Below are 17,002 nucleotides of genomic sequence, written 5' to 3'. Positions count from 1 at the left end.
TTCTGTGAAATCAGAATCAGAGTATGAAGCCCTTTGCATGCTTTTGAAAAGCTAATTTTTTTTCTAATACTATTTCACTTAGGCTGAAGTGCCTAATGCTTTGTTTTGGAGTAGATGATAAATGTTTGAGTGGAGAGACAGGTGGATGAAGCATTTGTTTTCTTTTTCTTATATGGATTTTCCTCTGGCATGTGACATGGAACCAGTAGGGGGAGCCCTTTATTAATTTGAAAATCCATGAGAATAATCTCTGTTCAGCAATCTATTAATAATTGTATTTAGTTGAGGGATTATGCTAAGAATGCATCCCAGCCAGCACCCTGCCCCAAGAATTTAAGTTAACAGCATTAGGAAATTAATAAATTGTGGGAAGAAGAGTCTGATCCTCACCGGTGATCCCCACTCAGGGCTTTTCTAGATGAAGACATTCCAAGTTAATGTCTAAAATCTTTTAATCCATTTTGAAATCAGCTATCCTTATGCTCTTAAAAATTTCCAATTTATTGGGTACATTTAGCCCTTAGAGTCTCATAGTAACGGGCTGCTTCAGACATAACTACAAGATGATGGTTTTGCCAAACTGCATGACAGCCCCACTCTTTCCACAGTTTTCTTCTTTCGAAAATGAGGAAATAGTTATAGATTGGTTTTAAGGTTCCTTCCAGCTCAAAGTGAAGCTAGTTTAGAGGAGAAATGCCTTATATATGGGTGAAAATGTAAAAATCTCTTTGAGAACTTTAAGGATTATTTTCTCCCAAAACCGGTCATTTTTGAGAAATCAGCTTATTTTGGAAAAATTTAAGTACTGTAAGCTAAGCTATTACGTAGCATACTATAGTATGTTAAACTTGGAAAAACAGTGTGTAATGGTATATGCTTTCTTTTTTAAAATTTTTGTTTAGAGTTTCCAAATTTTGGCTTTAGTTTCATTATTATTAATCAGCAGGCAACTCTCTGTTCTAGAAAGTTCTTTTCTTTTTCTTTTGTTAAATCATTTTCATGTAGATCAAACCAGAATTTATTACAAAAAGAAAAACTTTGTTTTTTGTGGTATGGGGTTGAATTTCAGGTTGAGTAATATGGGTGGGGAAAATGGCCAGGAGGACTCCTAACTTCCACAAAGACTTAACATTAATAGAAAGGAAAATCAAATAATAATTGGAAATCTCAAGCCACTCTAAAAACTTTATCTAATTAAGCTTTCCACCCTCTGTGCACTAAATATTATTCTGTTAGCTATACAGGTGAAATTCTAAGAATTCCTAATTAAGTTGTGTTCTCGGTACCACAGAGCTCAAATTATACAGTTTGCCACAGGAAATGTGTGCTATGTCATTGTAGTATGACTTCCAAGGGAGTTACCATCTATAATAATTTCTGCAAAATAGACATTGTGTAACGATGCTTTCTGTAATTCTTTTCACTGTTATACTGATTTTTGAAAAATTATTGCTAATGATTCTGGTTGAAAACTTGCTTAAGGTATTTGCATTTAAGAAATTGTTTCCTTCTAAGTTGTGTGGGTTCATTTTCAGTTACTGGAATTCAGATCCTGTTTACTGTAAGCAGGTTTCTTTGGGGTAGAGGCAGGGCAGAGGTAGGCAAAATGGCTATTTGTGGTGTTCCAATTCTGTGTATGAATAGCCTGTATTGTTGAGGCTTTGCCTGGATTCTAGGGCAAGTTGTTACACTTTATTCTCTACTTATATAAAATGGTGATACAGGTGATAATATTAATATTTGTTATTTTATCAAAGCATCTTGAATTTTAATGTAATCTTTTCATTTGCATCTTTGGTTATCTTTTCAAACATTATGTAGTAATGTTTTCTTTGTACTGTTCTCTCCAAAAAATGGCCAAATGCCACAGGTTGCATGATACAAAAATAATTTGCTTGTTTTAGTATAGATCATTTTTATATTAAACTAATGAGTGGGAGAATCTACACTGGTTCCTGGGTATAAAATAAAGTTCTTTCTACAAACTATTAAATACTGATGCTATAGAAGCAAAGCAGAAAAAATTATACTCACATTAGGTTTTTTGGTTTTTTTGTAGAAATAAGATTATGGGAGCTTTTCTAATTATAAAAGCAATGCGAGGTTGTTGCCAAAAATATGAGAAATATATGTGAACACTAAGAAGAAAATAAATCATTCTAATCCTACCCACAGATGGTTACATTTTAATGTAACATTTTCATGGATTTTCTAGGCCAGCCAATGTGTTTTTGAGTTATGTATCTCAACTAAATGCTCTATTAATACTAATTTTGATTTTGCATGAGCTAAATGAGGCTCTTATTTGTTTCCCAGCCAGGATATACATAGCTGTACCAGTAAATACCAGTAGATATTTCACTCTTGAAATTGAATACGTGGTATCTCCTGGAAGAATTCTAAATTTAGCTGTCATCAAGACTTTTGTTTATCTTTATATATTTGTATACTTTATGGCTAGCTTGCATATAAAGTAATGTAATATCTAAGTGTGATATGACATATATATTGACCTGTCCTCCTTAGACGTTAGGCATCTAGGACTTTTTATGATGAAGATTAGTGAAACTGTCACTACAAAAATATATGTATATATACACACATACACAAACATACCTATATAAATATACATATAAGAAACACTTTTCCTGCAAGGATTTGAAGCACTTGTTGTTGTAAAAGTAATATTGTTGCAACTTTTATCTACTTCTTAGGGAAGAATTCAGTTAAAATTGTTTGTTGTATACTTTTAGGAATATTCTCAACATGGAGGAAAACTAGTCTCAAAATAATGTTTACCACTAATCTAATATTTCTAGCCACTGAACTTACAAGTTATGGTAGCCTTATTTTAGAATTATGTTAAGAGGAACAAAAAATTTCCTAGTACAGCAATTATCACCTGCAGATGGCCTAAAATTAGCATTGAGTTAACTCCAGAAACACCTTGTGAGCTGTGAAATAGAGTTCAGATAGATAGTGAGATTTCACAGAAATGCTTGGTATATTGGTATAAATAACCAGATATCAAGATACCAATCGATGCATACAAATGAGACTACTAATAGCTTAGTTAAAATATCCTATGTAAAATTTGGTGTTAAAGAAAATTTAATTTGAGATGAACATAATGAAGCCTCTACTTATGCATAGAATATTAAGAACAGTTTATATATACATACCCAAGCAAAGAAGCTTGAAATTGAATTTATTGTGACTTATAATCTGATTAGAAGGAATGATAATTTCAATATAGGTGAAGACAATCAATTTTATAAAAGTATGCAGATTTCAGATTAACTTTTCTCAGGCTTTTCATTGTAATATGTGACAGATAAAAAAATGTTACATTTTATGACAAGGAGAAATAATTTAGAGTCAGAATTTAAAAGGGGAAGTCAATGAGCTATAAGAAAGAATTTAACTTTTGCATGAGAAGACTGTGTCTTTGCTGATGGATCATTTGGTCACTAAGTATTCAACAAGTATTTCTGGTCTTTTAATAGCCAGACATCTGAAGTAGTGTTTCTTCCCTTTTGTTACGTTATTGAAACTTCTTGAGTTTTAAGTCACATGTATAAAGAATATATTTTGAACATGTCCATATATAAAAGGCCATCAAGAAAACATTTAATGCTTAACATGCTAATGATACAATTTGATAACTATGATTATATTTTATGGAGTTTCCTTTGGTCTCTGATCATTGTCTGGATAATTTTTCCCATTCAGAAAGGAGACATTTAATATATAACATGCACATGGTGAAAGGGAAAAACTAGTTCCCAATATGTGCATTTATATTTCTTCAATATTCCAACTAAAAATTTAAGAGAACCTGTTTAGGAGAACTGAACGGGCAGTGGCTACCCCTTCTGGACTCCACTTAGCTGCGGTTAACAAATCTCATTTCCTTAATACAAGTGCGTGCGCGCGCACACACACACACACACACACAGACACACACACACACTCCTGGGTAAGAACATTTTTATTACCAGTCTCTTTCCTCATTCTTTTTCTGGTGATCTCAGGGCTTTGAGGAACCGAATAATAGCTCCTCTTCACAAAATGCTTGGGGACCTCTTTGTAATACATTAGTTAAGCATTATGGTTCCCTGATGAAATGTATTAAATAAAAAAATGTTTTCCAATACTGTTCATTCATATAATCTATCCTTTAGAATAAAATACCCTACCACTGTTAACATGCCCGATGTACATCTGTTTGTACTAGCATGGGAAGCTGTCCATGACATAGTACTACATGTAAATGCAAGTTGCATGATATATGTGACAGGAGGTACATACTTTTTCCTTCTTTTTATGTTTAACTCGTTCATCCCACAAAGTTTTTAAAAATGCATCAATTCTATAGCATACATTGCAGTTTCTCATAGCTGTTTGCCTTTTGCATTCTATTTCTTCTACTGGAGTTTCTTTTCTGCCTAGTAAACTTTTATTTATTCTTTTAGAACTTAACTGAAACATAATCTGTGAAGCTCTACCTGACTTAATGGGCTTTCTCCTAAGCATCAGTGCCCTCTTTTCCACACACAGCATTGTCTTATAATGATTTATTTGTATATCTGTTCTAGATGGTATGCTCTCACTACCCTCCCCGGTTCTGGCAGATAACATGGCCTCAACCAAACAGAAGAATGACTCTTTATTACGACATGTTGCTCCAGGCAATAGAGCATAAAGCATAGAGCATTTTGAGTGCTCTTTTATCTCTGGGGTTTGATAAAAGTGACACGAAATGTATTTTGTGATTCTGGTTCTTTAATTCTTATCCATATGATTATTCAGGTATTTTTAAATGGCTTTATTGAGAAATAATTTACATATTGTAAAGTTCGTTTGTTTTAAATATACAATTCAATAATTTTTAAGTTATAGTTATACAATCATCATTATAGTCCAATTTTATAATAGAACAATTTTATTACCCCAAGAAGATCTGAACTGAGATATTTTAAAATATTGACGGAACTGTCCAGAAGAAACTTCATGTGGTGAGTCAAACTGGATGACCTCAAAATGTGTCATTGTTTTTGGCTCTACACTGTCTTGGGCACACCATGCTGAAAGGCAGGATTGGATACTTAGTGCTGCTGGATCCTAAAAGGATAGTGCAGGCTGACCGTAAGGGGCACTGATTTCCCTTCAGAACCTTCTCCATGATGTGCTCTGTGCTAGGTCCATTATGTATATTCAGAATATAATAACCTGTAATGTGGACACCTTCTTCATTTAATGCATAAGGACTCAATGGAGGAGGATAAGGAACTAATTCAAGGTCACACCACTAGTAAGTATAACAGAACTTTGGCCTGGCTACATACCACACTTACCTTAAACATCCAATAGCTATGTATTGAACAATTACTGTGTGCTTTTATGAAAAGAGAAATCTTAGGAAACGTGTGCAAATTTGAAGAGTTATTATTTAAGAAGAAGAGAAAAGGTGACTGTTGAAAGCATAAACTTTGAAATCAGCTTCTTCTTTGACTTGGTTCTTAAAGTTGGGTTTGAAACCCAGTGGGCATCTTTTGAATTGGGTTAAGCAAACCTAGAAAGAAGAAAGATAGGACCATGTTGTAAAAACAATAAAATATTGAGGTTATTTGGGCTGTGGGCATAATTTCTGATTGAGTTTGCTTTGGGGATTTTTTTTCCCCAAGTTATAAGATGATTACATTGGTCAGTCTTTATCAACACAAATGGTTAATCATATTAGTTAGAATATTGGTTTAGCTTCTATAACAGAGACCCAGTAGTGGCTTAACCAAAATAGAAATTTATTTCCCTCTCAGATAAAAAGCCTGGTATGTAATCAAGGTCTGGCATAGTAGCCCTGCAATCATTGGGGATCCCATCCCCCTTCATCTCACTGCTCTGCCACTGTTTGCATATGGCTTTCATCTTGGGTTCTAAGATGCCCAGTTTGGCTCCTTCCATCACTTCCACATTCTAGCCACCAAGAAGAAGAAAAGGTGAAGGAGAAAACATAGATTTTCCCCCTTTTAAGGTTACGACCAAGAAGTCATATGTATTACTTCTCTTCACATCTTGTTAGATAGAACATGGTCATAGAGAGGTACATGCAGCTGCATGATAGGTCATAGCAAATACGGTTTTTATGGGGGGCACTGAGGGTGGGGAAGAGGCCATATGTCCAACTGAAAATCAACTGCTATGTATTAAGGAAGGGAGGAAGGAATATTGGAGGACAATTGGCAATTTCTGCCCCGTCACTCTATGAAGGTGAGTTTCATATGGAAAAACACACACTTGTATGTAAGAAAGAAGGCGATATGGAATGCTTTAGGCCAAACTCTCTCTCTTGTGGTTTCTCTTTTTTTATCTGGGTTGGAAGATTTGGCCAAATCCAGATACTTCTATTGAAGTGATTCCCCTACACATTGAAGATACATCTTTGTTTCGAAGTTGGCAGTGTGTCAGCCTATCTTTTATGACGCAGTGTCAGCTTGAATTCATGTTTTTACTGAAAACAACATGACAGCTCTGAAGTTGACATCTGGATTGGATGTCCACATGGCAAAGTTTACCTTGGTAAAGTCTGGATGGCATTTTCTTTTTTCAAAATATTTCCAGGAAAAAAAAATTCTCTTCTCATCAGAATACTGTCTATGTTATTTAATAAATAGTATTATTCAAGATAGAAAGATTAAAATTTCGATGCTTGGAATGCATTCAAACCTTATTATTCCAAAACAGCATCTGTTTCTTAGAGAACGGATGATATCTAGGAGTCAGGAATTCATGTTCCAACCTCAGTACTTAACTATAATGTGATCTTGACTAAGCCCATTGGACTTTTGGACTTTTCTTGGTTGATAATATCTCAAAACAGAGTTTAGAAGTAGCCTGTCTCATTATATGTATTTAGTTAATAATTATGAAGTCCTTAAAAAAATATAGGTGTCACTTTTTCATTGTTGGTTACTTTTTACTCAAACTAGCTAGACCAGCAAGATAAGTGAATGATAAGATATGTTTAATAGTTACCACCATGTCACTTTATGGTGTTCTTCTAAAGGCTTTGTTTGATTGAAAAAGATTATTTGAGCTGTTGAGATTAGAAAGCTTATGTAGCCTTGGTAGACAGGATATTTCTTGTGATAACATATGTTCTTTTCTACGAATGCATTTTGGGAGACGTAGATTTCACCCTTCATTATTTGAAGATCTTTGTGCCAGTATTACATTTCGGGCAAGACCAATTTTAGCCAAGTTCACTGAAAGTATTCCCAGTGTTACCTCCAGTAATTTCATCTGATTCCTTTTTATGCACTCTTGACACAGCCAAATTATTCAAGTATATAAAATAAACTGCTGTCTGTAGAGGTGGTGAGTGGTTTCGTGATTCCCTTCATTTTTGTGTGGGTGGATTTTCTTCACCTTTATCTGTTGCCTGCATCCTCGGCCATTGTGAATGTTTTGTTTTCTCTCTTGCAGATGACACGATTGGTGCTGCCTGGCATGGTAGAAAGGTGAGTCACAGACTTACACACAAACACTGTAGAGGCAGAGCTCATTATTATTTATAGGGAAAATCCTTTCTTTGAAAAATTCGTTGAAGTGACTAATGAACCAAGCCTCCACGTCTTAGCCACAGAGCGATATGCCAGGCGAGTCACACAGTGGAGCATGAGTCATCAGTGGTGGAGGCCTTTTCCACTCGATTCCCTTTTTATTTCCCTCTCTAGGGTTGTAGTGGTTCCTTTAGCTCAGGATTAAAAAGCCTGCCTGAGTCACCGTCACTAACTCAATTGCCTGCTATTCTGAGGGGGCAGATAGAGTTCCTGGGATATTCCCGGGAATACCTTCTTAAAGCTGTATCCTCTCAGAGCCCAAATCAGTGAAGTTTCATCAAGCAAGGCCCCATCCTCTGGTTTTCAGTTCTTACTGGGAGAATGGATGTGTGAGGAACTTAGGCATGTTATAAAGTGATTATAAGATATGAAACTAATCCTTGGAGGAAAAGGTGATGTCCGCTGGTCCCATGTGTGTTCCGGATTGAATTGGGTTCTACTAAGATATGCAGGATGTCTTCATTTTTTATTGAGAAATATGTCGTAGAGTTCTATTTATTTGAAATAAAATGAAGTGTAAAATTATAATTAAGCTCTGTTTCTTCCTTGGGAAAACCTGAATGATATCTAGACCTTCAAAGAAAACCTGCTGAAAGTTGGGCTTGCGTCTTGAACTAGCTTGATCATTTGCCAAATTTAGAGTTTCATAGTCATCCTTCATCTGCAAAATAGCTTTGAGTTTGGAAGAGACTCAAAGGAATCAGAGTTTTGAAAAGGGAAGACCCGAGGGCCCTACTTTTGTTAGAAACCTCTATGACCAGCCCTAGGCAGGGATTACAGTTTATGTTTATTTAGTACATACTATGTACCAGGAACTTAGTATGTGTTAACTCATTTATCTTCCATAGCCTCTCACCATTGTACAGATGAGGAAACTGAGGTTAGGAATCCATTTGTTGAGCATACAGAAACTGGTTAAGAAGCTGTTTCTCAGCAAGGTTCTTCGTAATTTTGTTTTGTTTGCACTATTTTGTAGATTTCAATTGCTTTATTTAGTAACATTGCCCTTTAAAACCTTCAAACTGCTTGATGTTGGTTGCTGGTGGGAGTGGGCCTCTGATGGTCAGATATGGAAATGGCAGTGGTCAAACCAGAACCCTAGAAGATAGCAGAGTTGGGGCAGACAAAGTAGAACCCAGTAGGGATGAAAATTTGGGCCACCACCTTAATTCTAGTCTTGACGACTGCAGGTGACATGGTATTAATTCAAGATAGTAAATCTGTCCTTCAAAAAAGAAATACTTAAAAGCCACAGAGGTATTGTAAAAGGAATTTTTAATTGTGTTGGTGAAAACCCTATCAAAAGAGATAATAGTTGTGAAATCATTTCACAGAGCACAAAGTATTGGATTCAAAGAGCCGTAGAAATCTAGTACTTTAAATTAATTGAAAGTAACCTTCCATATTTGACAGATGAAAAAACTGAGGCCCAAAGACATAGAGTACTATGAAGCTACACAATTAGTTAGCCAATGATACAAATGCAAGGAGCTAGGAACTTCACTGCTATCTCTGTCAACCTGGCAGCTATTATTACAGCAGGGGCATTAGATACAAACAAACGATACAAAAAAGAGAATCCATTTATCCAAAAAACATTCACTGAGTAAAGTTTATCATGGAGTATACAGACAATGAATTGGATCCTTACCTTTTAAGAAAGCAAGCTGATTTTAAGGTGCGGTTAAGGAATGATCTGGTGGAAAGCCATAAGAAGCTATGTACTGAACCTGGCATTGTGGGGGTGATTGTGGTACTTGCTAAGAACAAGTAAGAAATGTACATGGATTTTATAAATCAATACTTTTGGTTACAAGAAGAAGGAACATCTATCTCCACTTGAATTAAAGGAGTTACTAGGTGTATTAGTCAGCGTAGGCTAACTGCTATAACAGACCACTCCCAAATTTCAGTGGTGTAACACTATAAAGGTTTATTTCTCCCTCACATCTCTGCCCAGTCATTCAGGCATCTGAGGCTTCTGCCATCTAGGGGCTCCATCATTCTCTAGGGTCTTGGCATTCTCCTCTGCATTCAGCTAGCGGATAAGGGAAGAGAGAGTGAGAATGGTTTTAGGGGAGGTTTCATGGGCCAGCCCTGGAAGTGGTGTACATCACTTCTGCCCACATTTCATTGTCCTCAGTCAGTCAGAGGCTACAGCTAACTGCAAGGGAGGCCAGCAATGTTAGCTGTGTGCCCAACAGGAAAGAAAAACTCCCAAGTTAACAAATCATCTGAAAGCATGCCTTTTTTTTTTTTTTTTTTAGAGTAGAGACGGGGTCTCACTCTTGCTCAGAGCTGGTCTGGAACTCCTGAGCTCAATCCATCATCCCAAGTACAGTACAGTGGTGTCATCATAGCTCACTGCAACCTCAAACTCCTGGGCTCAAGTGATCCTCCTGCCTCAGCCTCCCGAGTAACTCGGAGGCTACTATTTTTTGGTAGAAACAGGGTCTTGCTCTTACTCAGGCTGATCTTGAGCTCCTGACCTTAAGCAATCCTCCTGCCTCAACCTCCCAGAGTGCTGGGATTACAGGCATGCGCCACTACGCCCCGGCCTGAAAAAAGCATTCTTATTTACACATTATAAGTGGCTTCATGAGAGCCTGCTCTCTATGCTGCTCCAAAATGGCATATTTCCTGTGGTCGGTTCCCATGGGATTGGTATCTCAATTGAGTAACAACAGAGTCCTTTATAAATATCCTTTGTTGTTGTTGTTTTCCTTTCACTGATTCTACCTCTGATGTATGAGATTTTCCAAACCCTCTAGAACTATAGCCTAGGGCCAACTGACTAGCACTAAACAAGCATCTATAATCAAACTAAGGTATTATTACCATAGAAGTAGAAAGTGCATAATTACATTATAGAGGAAACTTGCTCTTTTCACTTCCCTGGAATTATAAACATTGTGTACAGCTGGAGCCAGGAGGTGGTTGCCATAACAACCATGGAAAAGCTAAAAATAGCCTCTTTCATACTGTATTGCTTAAGGTGGAATTATGACATGTTATGGTGTTTTAGGGCAGGTAATTCTCTTTCATGTGCTAAATGTTTGCAAACTTTCTTCAACAAAGCAATATTTGTATAATATAAGTATTTGAATTGCTGATTCTAATTATATACCTAACCCCTGTGTTCCAGGATTCTTTTCTGACATAGAGCTCTATTTTCATATGTTTTTCAGTCTTCTTGAGAGTCTATTAGAGAACTGTCTGTACCAATTTCAGTATTATGTTGAAGCTTTTTAAAAAAAAAAGGTAATGACCTTCCAAGAGCACGCTGTGTACTCCCTGATATGAAGTGGAAATACGTGAAGAGTTGGGATGGAGTCTTTTTTGCACGTTCTCCTTTGTCTGCCGTCAAACTCTGTATACAGCTAGCTGTCCACACTGGGATTGACCCTGGGGTTCCAGGTCTTCACAGCAGCATTTATTCCAAACCCCTCCAGCCCCCGCCCCGCCCCTTCTCACCTGCAGTGTGGGGCAGTGATGAGGTTCCTGAGGAAGGCAGAAATCAGTGACTTGTTTCAAAGGAGATCTGTTACTTCCTCTACGACAGTGGTATTTTTATACAGGTGTGGACAAGGGTACTGCAACAGTCTGATGGAATAGTGGAGCATTTATAAAAGAAAGGCTTGGCAATTTTTTTTTATCCAGGTGGCAATTAAAGAGAGTCTTACTGGGAATTTCACAGGTCTTAGGAATTCTACCCGAGAGCATAGCTATAGGAAGCTATAAATGCAAGGTATTGAATTTGATAGAATTGGGTGAGTTTAATGTTTGGCTTGTGAGACTAGTAATTACAGAGAATTTGTTTATATGAAAAAGTGCTTTCTTATCAGCAATTGGTGTTTTCTGCTTTGTTTTTTGCAGTATTTTAGTTTTAATAGATCCTCAATAATTTGTACCACTGAGACACCATTGTGTGGCTGTTAGCAAGTAAGCAGTATGATGAATTAAGAATGTTGCATCACGGAAAATATTACTTGTTTATCTGGATATTTGTCATAACAAACTAGGAAATATGCTGAAGTACGAGCAACTGAGTCTTCATTATAGAACTTCAGCAAAAATTCCTAATGTGCCTTTCAATCTTAAAATTGTTCCCAAGTCCCCAGAAAATGAGGGATTAACCAGGGTTTGGTTTTATGTTTGTTTCTGTGTGCAATTAAGCACAGCCCGTTTTGTCCTTTTGCTTGATATAACAGAGTTGTCATGAATCTGGCTGTGCCATGGAAACTGGTTTGACGTCACTAATTCTGCTTAGATGGAGGATTAGAGCTAGACAATGTGGTTGATTTTAAAGGCGAGTCCTTTGTGCCTCACAGTCCCCAATGTTCAGCCCCATTTCTACGTAGAGAATAGATACTGTATACAGTACAAGGATTAAGACAGGTTAGACTAGCGTGTTATTTATGATTCAGACAAAACTACGTTGAATATTATTATCCTTGGAAAGAAAGAGGGAGAGATTTGTATGCTGTTGTTTGTGCGGATGTGGGAGGAAGGTTTTTGCTTGACAAATATGTATGCCTGGTGGTAGGACAGAGCTTTGTAGAGGGGCTGTTTTCTCTCTGTCATTTTGGTGCAGTTATAAATGCTATCCTTTTATTTACTTAGGTCTAGTACATTCTCACTCTATCCTTTGTTGGTCTTAGATGTGTTTTAATGTATTTTAGAGTGCAAATACTGTGTTTGTATAAAGTACCCTAAAATTCTGACTTTTCACTAATTTGAAGTAGCTCTACCCCCTAGAAATCAGGGTAGAATACTTGAGAAACAAAGATGTTAGTCGTCTCAAGGAGCAGACAAGTAACGCAGCATGACTGCATTTAAGTGTGACATATTGGATTATTGTTCTGTGTTATTTTTGAAAATGGGAAAGAAGCCTTCATTATCTTTTCCTGTATTGATATCATTGCTTTGGGGAGTGAAGTTTTAAGAGTCTGTTTTGATGAGGTCAAGATTTAATTTTTAAAATGTATTTTATGACATTAAACTTTAACTTTTAAAGACTTTTAAACGGCATTTCATTTGTGAGGAATGAAATAAAAAATGTAAGATTTTCGTTCAAGGGCACATCTAACCACCCCAACTAATTTGAGTATAACGGAGCATGTAATCCACCTGGTCAAACCAGTAATGACAGGCTGCAGGTTCAGTAGGAAACATCACGTTCTGCATCTACTTCAAACTGGCTTTTACTTAACTTGCTCTCAGTGAGTGAAGACATAGCAATTCCTGGTTATATGAGAAAGGGTTAAAATAAAACACTACCCACACCTACAAGGATGCTTGGGATGCAGGAGGGGGTTAACTCGTCAGGATTTGGGGTCACTTCTAAGAAAGCATATTGTGTTGCATAAGATACAATAGCTCTCTTTGCTTCCATTTGGTTGGGATCTGCTCTCAGCTTAAAGATGATACATTCCAGTATATTGTAAATATATTTCCCTCCCACTTTTACAGACTTATTGAAATATATCTCATATACTATAAAATCTACCCATTTAAAGTGTATACGTTAGTGGTTTTTTATATATTCACAGAGCTGTGCACCCATCACCACAATCTAATTTTAGAACATTTTCACCACCCCAAAAAGAATAAGGTACTTTAAACATCATAAATTAATATGGTATTAAAAGTCTTCTGTAACAAATGTGGCGTTTATTCCATTTTTATCAAAGGAATTGCTCACAAATATAGATAAAGTGAAATGACTAGATTTTCATTGCTAATTCATCTTTTCTTAGAGAGGTTGAGTTCTACCTCCCGATACAAACTCTTACCTTGAAACTAAAAAAGAAAAGGCTTTTCCATTCCTGAGAGAGACACAGAAAATACAAGAATGACATGATTAATCCATTGACTACTTATTTCTAACTTTCTTCAAAACCCTAATAAAATTTTTTGATTTTAAATTTGATTTCTATCATGAAAATGTTAATGGATTTCATTGCCTAGGAAAGTATGTATTACTAATAAGGACTTCTGTTTAAAAAAAAACAAAAACAACAACTTGCTTCCAGTGACACACATTAAGCCGAGGATCCAGACTTCCCTTTGATGGTTGAAGTGGCATCTCGCCTAGAGGCTGGCAGATGGAGCGGGTGACCTTTGGGGATTATTTCTTTTCAGATTTATGTCTAAAATAACTTAGATGCCATTTAATCATGTTTCCTTTATTATTTTGCATAAAAGGGGTCTACATAGTTCCTTTTTTAATGCTGAAAAAAAATAGGCCTTGGGGAAGTAAATTCAGACAAAGAACAATGAGAAACTGGGTTGAAGGAAAGGAATCTAATGTAGAGGAAAGAAGGTGGGTGGGTCAGGTTGCACTAGCTGAAGAAGGAGACCCCTCTGAGAAGAATGGATTTGAGGGGAAGGGATGATAGTTCTGACATTCCTAAACTATAATCCCACACTTACGTAACTTATATATGCTTCCTAACAGCTGATATATTAACATTTACAGCATTTCTTTTCTCAATCCAATTTTCATTTACTTGTAGAATAAGAAATTTGGGGTTACTTTCTGACTTTTGACTTTCAATTGTCTCTAAAAATTCCAGTAGGAATTGAGCTTTGCCTTTTGGCAAAAATATACAGTGTGATAAACTATAGAGTTGCATAGTTTTAGAGTCAACTGTTAGTTTGGTGCCCAGATATCTACAACCCAGGGAAGGTAGGAGGGCAGGACATAGCCACCCACTCATTTCCGGAAGGTTTTCTTGAGTACCCGTTTGTTACGTGCACAGTACTGTGCAGAGAGTTTGCTGTTATGTCTAGAAGCTTATGGTTTTGTTGAGGGGAAAAATGTTTATACACATAGAATGATTAAATACCATAGCAAGGTCGTCCGTGATGATGTGCTAAAATAAAGGTGCGTGCAAGGAATATAACAGTATCTCTAAGTGAAAGGACCAGAAAAGACCTCAGAGGGGAGAGATCAATTTGAGGAGACTGGAGATCTGATCTGGTCACGGCCTGGTTTTCTAAGAGTGGGACATGAGCTAATCATAAAGAAGAGCTATTTTTAGTTGATTGAATTATGCCTCATTCACTGACCGAGCAGATCACACACTGATGAAATGCAGGGAGAGACGTGTGTTAGAAGAACAGCTGTTATTCTGTTTCAAATAATTATATATTAATATCTCAATCTGTAATTCACAAACAACTGTGTATATGATTTCACTCTTTTACTTGGTACCTTTCCCTTTTAGATCAAAAGGAGTGATTCTGAACATCTCATCTGCCTCTGGCATGTTTCCCGTCCCATTGCTGACCGTCTACTCTGCAGCCAAGGTGAGTGATAGTCTAGTGAATCCTGTCCATGTAAGGATGAGGAATCATTTTCAGTCTCAGAAATTAACATGGATTTAACTGTCTTGAAGTTATACTCTTGGCAGTTTTCCAGTGGCCTGAGAAGAGAGGGAAAATACCCCACATGAGTTTCAGGAGAACCACAGCTGGAGACATACCGATGTGTGTAAACTTACAAATGGGACCTCAGGATATCAGATCCACAGATGCTTTTTTTAAAATTCCCAGTAGTTTACTGATTTTAAAAGTGATACTCATCCACAGAGAACTGGCCTAGGCCAGTTAGCTCAGTTGTTTAGACCATGGTGTTAATGACTAGGGTTAAAGATTTGATAGATAAATGAGTCCACTTCACACAGCATAGAAGAAATGCATCCAGTCAGCACATAAATGTACACAGTAGGCATGGGATAGACTAGGTGAGAGTGAATATTTTGCCACATTATCCAGAATTCATAGATATTCATTGTTGCTTTGGGGATGAGACAAGAAGTTTCCAGAACTCTTGGTAAGATGTCATAATTTCATACAACATTATCATTCATCTTTCACATTACTACTAGGAATATAATTTAGAATGCATCTCCCACTGCCTGCAGGTCAAGAGCGTGATCTTCGGATACGTTGTTGAAGCATGGGAATACATCTCTGAAGGGAAGATGACCATTTAGATGTTTAAAGCTTTTAGGGAAAAATAAGCAAAGTATAATATACCGAAGAATGTATGATATGTCAGGGAAGGAAAAGAGCAAAACATCTGTCTCCTTTTTCACTTGAAAAAACAGTTACTACTATCTTTTGAAAAAACTTGGCACCACTCCCCAACCCGTGCAACCTACTTGCTTTCTGTATCTCTGGAACATACTATAGGCATGTTTAAAATGGATGCCATGTTTCTTGAAGGGATTGATGAACTCCAACTTCTTATCTGTTCTGTTCCATGGACAGAAGACTGTTACTAATCAGGACCCTTAAGGACCCTTATAGAGTCATATTGATACTTTGCATTTCAAGCCTGAGGTTGAGTCCACATTTGAAGAATGGCACACTATATTTTACAAATAGATTTAAGGTTGCGTTATCAGAAGAAAATGGCCTGTCACATTCATCTCTACACTTCTTGGATCCTGCCATCCCAAAACATCAAGAGAATGCCTGCTCTTTTCTTTTTAGCAACAACAAAATCCCCATAGAACAGGGTTAAACAGAATTCACATTGTTTCTGTTTGAGTGGCAAGTAGAGAGAAGAAATGCATCCTTTATTATATAAAATAAAAATTTTTTTGTGTAATTTTTTGGGGAGAAAAAAGGATAAGAAGAGCCTTTTCTAGCTAAATCAAAATTTGATCTGGATATTATATTTGGTAATATAATACTTCATTTATTGGCAGATTAAAACCAACTCGAGGTTTTGAGGTGTTTTTTTAAGGTCTCTTCTGTATGTGAAATGAAAAAAAAAAAGATTAGAAATGATAGTGTTAAATGGTTAGTTTATTATTTTTTGTTTCCATGACTACAAATCAAGCAGATTGATGTAATGTGTGTGTTTTCTTCTCACTCCCACCACCCTCCCAGGCTTTTGTAGATTTCTTCTCTCAGTGCCTCCACGAGGAGTATAGGAGCAAGGGCATCTTTGTGCAGGTGAGTGGAGTTTGTTTCAGTTAAGTATCCCCATTTTTGTGTGGTTTCCAGAGCAACTGTTGCTGTCTTGGCAACGAAAGAAAATCACATTTCTAAGTAAGTGAATGTGACGTTAGCACATCATTAAAGACCTGGTTTCTTTTTCTTTTATGCACTCAAGTCTAGATTTTAAAAAATTATTCTCTAGAATTTTTAGGTAGGGATACCTAAAGTAGAACTAAATACAGTATAAATAGCTGCAACATAATTATTTGAAGTTCTTATGGTTTCATTTTAGGAAACTCAGACCATCAATCTCTCTCTTTTTTTTAAATTGTGGTAAAATATACATAACATAAAAATCCCACCATTTTAGTCATTTTTAAGTGTACAGAACGGGGCACTAAGTACATTCACATTGTTGTACA

General features: G+C 36.5%; 1 protein-coding gene across 1 annotated transcript in view; it reads left to right on the top strand.

The window, feature by feature from the left end:
- HSD17B12 (hydroxysteroid (17-beta) dehydrogenase 12) overlaps positions 1-17,002 on the top strand; it is a 160,448-nt gene that overhangs the window by 124,072 nt on the left and 19,374 nt on the right. Inside the window, exons 7-9 of the mRNA XM_012655324.1 lie at positions 7,486-7,520; positions 14,855-14,936; positions 16,530-16,595. Of these exons, the coding sequence (XP_012510778.1) occupies positions 7,486-7,520; positions 14,855-14,936; positions 16,530-16,595 (183 nt within the window). The remainder of the gene's footprint in view (positions 1-7,485; positions 7,521-14,854; positions 14,937-16,529; positions 16,596-17,002) is intronic.

This window comes from Propithecus coquereli, unplaced genomic scaffold, assembly GCF_000956105.1.
Source record: "Propithecus coquereli isolate 6110/MARCELLA unplaced genomic scaffold, Pcoq_1.0 Scaffold470, whole genome shotgun sequence".
Classification (NCBI taxonomy): Eukaryota; Metazoa; Chordata; class Mammalia; order Primates; family Indriidae; genus Propithecus; species Propithecus coquereli.
The sequence above is the reverse complement of the archived record's forward strand: the minus strand, read 5'-3'. Positions and strand labels throughout refer to the sequence as shown.